Source organism: Eulemur rufifrons, chromosome 7, assembly GCF_041146395.1.
Source record: "Eulemur rufifrons isolate Redbay chromosome 7, OSU_ERuf_1, whole genome shotgun sequence".
In the NCBI taxonomy this organism is placed as follows: Eukaryota; Metazoa; Chordata; class Mammalia; order Primates; family Lemuridae; genus Eulemur; species Eulemur rufifrons.
Window position 1 is genome coordinate 69,989,913 of NC_090989.1, and position 6,000 is coordinate 69,995,912.

At 47.1% G+C, this 6,000-nt stretch overlaps 1 protein-coding gene across 1 annotated transcript in view; it reads left to right on the forward strand.

Moving 5' to 3' along the window:
* The window catches only part of XXYLT1 (xyloside xylosyltransferase 1), a 163,781-nt gene extending 160,573 nt beyond the window's left edge, over positions 1 to 3,208 (forward strand). The window contains exon 4 of the mRNA XM_069472760.1: positions 1,675 to 3,208. Coding sequence (XP_069328861.1) covers positions 1,675 to 2,071 — 397 coding nt within the window. The 3' untranslated portion in view covers positions 2,072 to 3,208. The remainder of the gene's footprint in view (positions 1 to 1,674) is intronic.
* The last annotated feature ends 2,792 nt before the right edge of the window (positions 3,209 to 6,000 follow it).

A 6,000-nucleotide genomic window follows, 5' to 3' on the forward strand; every position in this document is an offset into this window, starting at 1 on the left:
AAGGAGCAGAGTTGGTGCTGCCAGGATGTCGTCCCCACCCTGAGGACCCCTCTCACCCCTCCCCCTTCCCTGACAGTGGACCTTCTGGTGTTCCTCCCTCCTCCAAGTCACGGGCCCTCCTGCCGTGACCTGGTCTCCGTGGGTGCAGGCGTGGGCGTCCCTGCGCACCCCTCGTAGCGCTCACGAGACCTTGATGTTCAGGAGGCTGGAGGGCAGAGCGGCCAGTGCTCTAACTGTCACTCACAGGAAGGGCTAGGTCTGTCTTCCCTCCTCCAAATGGAAGCATCTGGATAGAGAGTCTCTCTGGCTAGAACACCCCGTGAACTGTGACCCTAGACTGGATTTCTGAATCTGCCTAGGGAGAAATTGAAATTGTGACATTCCCTCTAAAATAGCCATCATCCTACTTGGCCCTTCTACAGCTGCCTTTCACCCTAACCCTTGGTGTGCCCTGAGCTCTTGGTGAGCCCCCAGCCTCTGCCCGGCCTTCCAGAAATGCTGGGGTTGGGGGGCTCGGTGAATGAGGCTTGTCCCAAAGCAGAAAATGGTTTTGTCTCCCGCTGTGTTCAGCCTCCTACATCTTGACCAGGTCACCATTCAGAATTGCTCCCCCCCTTCTCTCTTCCTTCTCCTTTTCAAGATCACAGACAAAGACTAAGGAATAGAAAGTTCTACCTAATTGTTGCTATGTTAGGAATGTGGACTTTGAAGCCAGGTGTCTGGTTTAGTCCCTGCTTCTGCTGCTGTGTGATTTTGGGCAAGTTACTTAACCTCTCAGGGCATCAGTTTCCTCAGCTGTGAAATGATGTACCGTCTCACAGAGCACCCGTCTCTTAGGGTGGTTAAAAGGGTAAATAAGCTGCTTTTGTGATGTCTGCACCTGAATGTTTATAGCAGCACAATTCACAATTGCGAAGATGTGGAAACAACCCAAGTGCCCATCAAAACATGAGTGGATTAATCAAATGTGGTATATGTGTACCATAGAGTACTACTCAGCTAAAAGAAACAGTGGTGATATAGCACCTCTTGTATTTTCCTGGAAAGACTTAGAACCCGTTCTACTAAGTGAAGTATCCCAAGAATGGAAAAATAAACACCACATGTACTCACCATCAAATTGGTTTCACTGATCATCACCTAAGAGCACATTCAGGAATAACATTGATCGGGTGTCGGGCAGATGTGGGTGGGGGAGGAGATGGGTGTATACCTACATAATGAGTGTGATGCGCACTGTCTAGGGGATGGACACGTTTGAAGCTCTGACTCGGCGGGGGGGGGGCAAGGGCAATATACGTAACCTAAATTTTATACCCCCACAATATGCTGAAATAAGAATAAAAAAATAAAAAAGCTGCTTTTGTACGCTGCCTGGTACAACCCAAGACCATACAAACGTTAGCTATGGCAAGAACAATGACAAAGACGATGAGGATGATGACATTGTGGTCGTCATCCTGAGGCAGCAGAGAATGGTGGAGAGAACACAGGGCTTGGAGTCCAGAGACCTGGGTTCACGTTCCCGCTCTGCCACATGCTGGTGGCAGAATGTCTGCTTTTGTGGCTGTGAAACCAGGATGGAAACGGAGTCTCCTTGCAGGGCGATCGTGGAGACCCAGGGAAGCTGTCTCACCCCGCACACTGGTCTAAATCTGTTCTCTCTCTTCACAGGCACACATTCTGGCAGTTCCGCAATGAGAACCCCAAGACCAGGGTTGGGGGCCCGCCCCCCGAGGGGCTGCCTGGCTTCAACAGCGGGGTGATGCTGCTGAACTTGGAGGCCATGCGCCAGTCCCCGCTCTACAGCCGCCTGCTGGAGCCAGCACGGGTGCAGCAGCTCGCCGACAAGTACCACTTCCGTGGCCACCTCGGGGACCAGGACTTCTTCACCATGATCGGCATGGAGCATCCCGAGCTGTTCCACGTGCTGGACTGTACCTGGAACCGGCAGCTTTGCACCTGGTGGAGGGACCACGGCTACAGTGACGTCTTCGAGGCCTATTTCCGGTGCGAGGGCCACGTTAAGATCTATCATGGGAACTGCAACACCCCTATCCCTGAGGACTAGGGACATCTTGCCTGCCCTGCCCTCGGGGCCTCTGGATTGTCCAGGACAGCCCCAGTGGTGTCTGAACTGCTAGAGAGACACTGCAGGGAAGTCCTCTGTGATCAAGGTGCTGCGATCTCCCACCCAGCGGGTCATTGTCCAAGGGCCACCCACTGAGCACCAGCCTATGCATTGCTGGTGCTGGGGACCCTTTTCCCCTGAAGCCAGGCTTCGTGAAGGACAAACACGTAGCCCCCTTCCAGTGCGCTAGGAAATCAGCACGTGAAGAGCGGGAAGGAAAGAAAATGGTGCCTCTTGCTGTCCACCCCCAAGGAATGGAAATCCTTTTAAGAACCAGCCTTTCTTGGACCAATATAAATGTAATTTAAATTGACAGGCTTCCATTTTGCAAGAAAGAACATACAATACTGCTTTAGCACCTGGTGAGCCAGGGTTTTAACAACCAGCCCAGAGTTTAAGCTTCCAGACAAATGCTGACCTTCCATATATGCACCCCAGGAGGCTGTGCGCACATTCTCGTGATGCTCACATCTCTTGGTGTGGGTTTAAAGATCGCTGCCTCTTTGCAGAAGGCCTTCAGGGCCAGCTAGGGCCCACGTAAGAAAACCAGTCTCATTATTGTAGCATTCACAGCTTTTATCTGCCAACTGTATCACAGAATGCCATTATCCCTTAGTTGTCCAAGCCAGTTCCAGGTGACCAGACTGTAGTCAGAAATCAAATCCACCATCAAAGAACAGAGCTAGGCCACCCCCCGGGACGTGCAGTAGAATTGTCTGGACTGGGAAGACTCGTTCCCAAGCGGAGCCCGGCAGTTCACAGGTGTGAGCATGTGGGCTAGGAAGAGGCACCGCTCACGGGCTCTAGTTTCTTTGTCTAAAAAACTCATCCTCGTTACTTTCTTATTGTGCCATATCAGACCCTATACCTCAGCAGAAATGAAAATGTCATTTCTTTGCATCTGTTGATGGGTTTTGCTGTACGTAAGCTGCAAGCGTGAAACCCCTGGGGGCTCATCTTGTGTGCCCAGCTGAGGTCCTGGGGGGAGAAACGTTGCAGGATTTTCATCTTATTCTGTTTCAATTTCATTTACTTTTTTATTTCATTTTACTATGAGAATAGCTAATAAATAATCTTTGAGGACACAGCGATTCCTGTTGTTTGTTGTCTGATCACGGTTTTCAGTGACATGTAGGTTCTGCGTCAACAGTGTGATTGTGGTTAAGCGAGGCGAGCTCACGGGGTGCCGAGGACCAAAGGGAGGGCGTGTCTGTGGGGGCAGCAGAGCAGGAGGGCGTCGCTGTGTTTGGTTAAAGCAGAGAGTCATTTCATTCTAGGTATTGGCGAGTCTGTCTACCTGGGAGCAAAAACAACCCCACCCCTCTCATCCCTCCTACCCCAGGCTGACTGGCCAGTTACTTTATCCCCGACGGAGTGGACACGTGTCTCTCCCAGCCCGCTGCTGGGACAGGATTGGTCTGTTCTCCCTCTTACTTGATTTCCTATTTGTAGCTAACAGTTATTGAATGTTTGCTGTGTGCCAGCCACTGTATTAGGTATTTATACATGCTGTTGATAATGTTCATGAAAACTTCATGAAGTAATTCCATTTCTAAGTTTATTGTAAGAAAATGTAAGAGACGTGAACAGAGTCATACACTACATTGTTTATCACAACATTTGTTAATAATAGGAAAAAAATCAAGAGCAACTTAAAATGTTGAACAGGGAAGTAGATTAATGTATGCTACATCCATATAATGGAATACTTTAAGCATTAAAGTCATATTTTTGAAGCATATTTAATGCCTCAGGAAATGTTATTAAGAATGCAAAATACAAGATTACGTATAGTATTACCCTAATTTTATTTTTTGAATTACATATATATGTGTATGTGTATGTATAAAAATATACACATACATATATGTGTGTATATATAGATTTATACAAACACATGTATGTATAAAAAGAGAGAGTCTGTTCTGCTAGTTCAACTCCTAAAAACCATGTATTTCAAACACCATGTTAAAAACAATTATTTCTATGAGGTAAAAAGTGAATCAAAGGCTGGAGAATTTTAGACTCATAATAACAAAGCTGGGTTTTTTTTGCAAATTTCAATAATTAAAGTATTTCTTATAGCTACGAGTATATTTTGTTATTACAAGGCAAAAACAATAAACTGGTCAAAATGGGCAAAAACCAAACGACATCCCCTGGCTTGCTTTTGAGTCCCCCTCCTCAGGAGCCCCCTCCTCTATGGCCTGTGGCCTTGACCTTGCAACCCCACGGTGAACAGCAAAATAACACCCCACAGGAAACCCAGGCTGACCAAAAAGCAGCCTCGTGCTTTACCAGCTATTTGACAAATCGTGGCCTGCTGCTTCCTGATTGGGGTCCTGTATAATCAGTGTGGTACAAACATCACTAACTGTGCTGTGCTTAAGTTGCATGAAAACTTTCGCTGTCCAGTATATGCCTGTACCTGAGAGGCGAACAGAAATCTGAAAAGATAACATTCCTGGGTACTAGGACTAAGGTGCTTTTTATCTTCGTCTGTATTTATTTCTGTGTTTTCCACGGTGAATATTAACTACTTTTGTAATAAAGATAAATAATAAATGCTATACATATTTAACCTCACCCCTTCTCCCCAATTCCAGGTAAGTATCATCCTGGCCATTTGGTAGCTCCTGGCTAGCCGTGGTTGACAGCATCCGTGAGAAAACATAATCTAGGCTAAGTTGGCTGTGGGTCTTCCGCTTTCCCTTTGGATGTCCTAGTTCTCTAAATAAAAGTGATCTAATAATAGCAGCTCCAGACCCTGCTTTCATTTCTCAGAGACTGTCATCTTTTGTGTGTCTACAAAGTCCACCCCCCAAATGATAATGGCCTTTGGAAAGCGTGCAGACTTGTTGAAGAGATGTCTATGTGTGTCAAACCAAACAGACTACAGCCTCCCCTTCAATAGCATTTCATCAAGTCAGAGAATGTGTGGGCTCTCTGGGCACCCAACCTAGAGCTCTCCAGGAGTGTTTTGTAGGTTAAGGTAGTAAGTGCAGCTGTGACTTGGCACCTGCTTTGACTAAAGGCCAAACGTTCGCTAATTTTAACGCTTCCTGGCTGATCTCAACATGGGAAGCCCAGAGGTTGGGCTAAATCTGGAGGTTGGCAGGGAGCAGAAATTTCCAAGCAAGTAGGTAGTGCATTGGAGAGAGCGTCACATCCAAGATAGAGGCCTGGCTCTGGGTTCTTGTTCTGCCCTCACTACCTGGGTGATCTTGGACAAGAAAGGTGACCTCTTTCCCCAATTCTAGACACAGGTAATAAGAGCTTCCTCAAAGGAGTGTTGTAAGAGGGAAAAAGATGTGTAAGGACTTGGTAAGCTGTGAAATAATACACAGGTGTAAGGGAATTCTGATAATTATTACTTAAAATATTCTTTTAAAATAAATTGCAGCCATTTGGGGGCCCATTAAATGTGTTGGTAGCATCTCCTTATCCCAGGGAATGAGCTGATGTTTGCTGGCACACTGTCCAATTTTTCACCAGCCGTTCCACTCTGCAGAGGCCTGGGAGTGTCCAGGAGGTCAGGGGCCACCTTAACTCACAGGTAACGTGCTGGAGGTCACCAGTGTCCGGGAGGTCGAGAGCAGGGCTACCTCAGCTCACAGGTAACCTGTCAGGGATCCTCGGATAAACCCTTTCTGTCTCTGGGCCTCTGTTTCTTCATCTGTAAAAACAAGGGGGATAAGTGATTGAATTAGATCTCTGAGCAGCACCTCTGCCACCAGCTGTTTGGAGCAAAAGATATTTAATTTGCATCCATCTGGGTTCACGCATGCTTGTATATAGCAGGGAGTCCAAATCAAATGCAAAACCACACCTCAACTCATTGACCAACTTGGGGTTTATGACCATTCAAA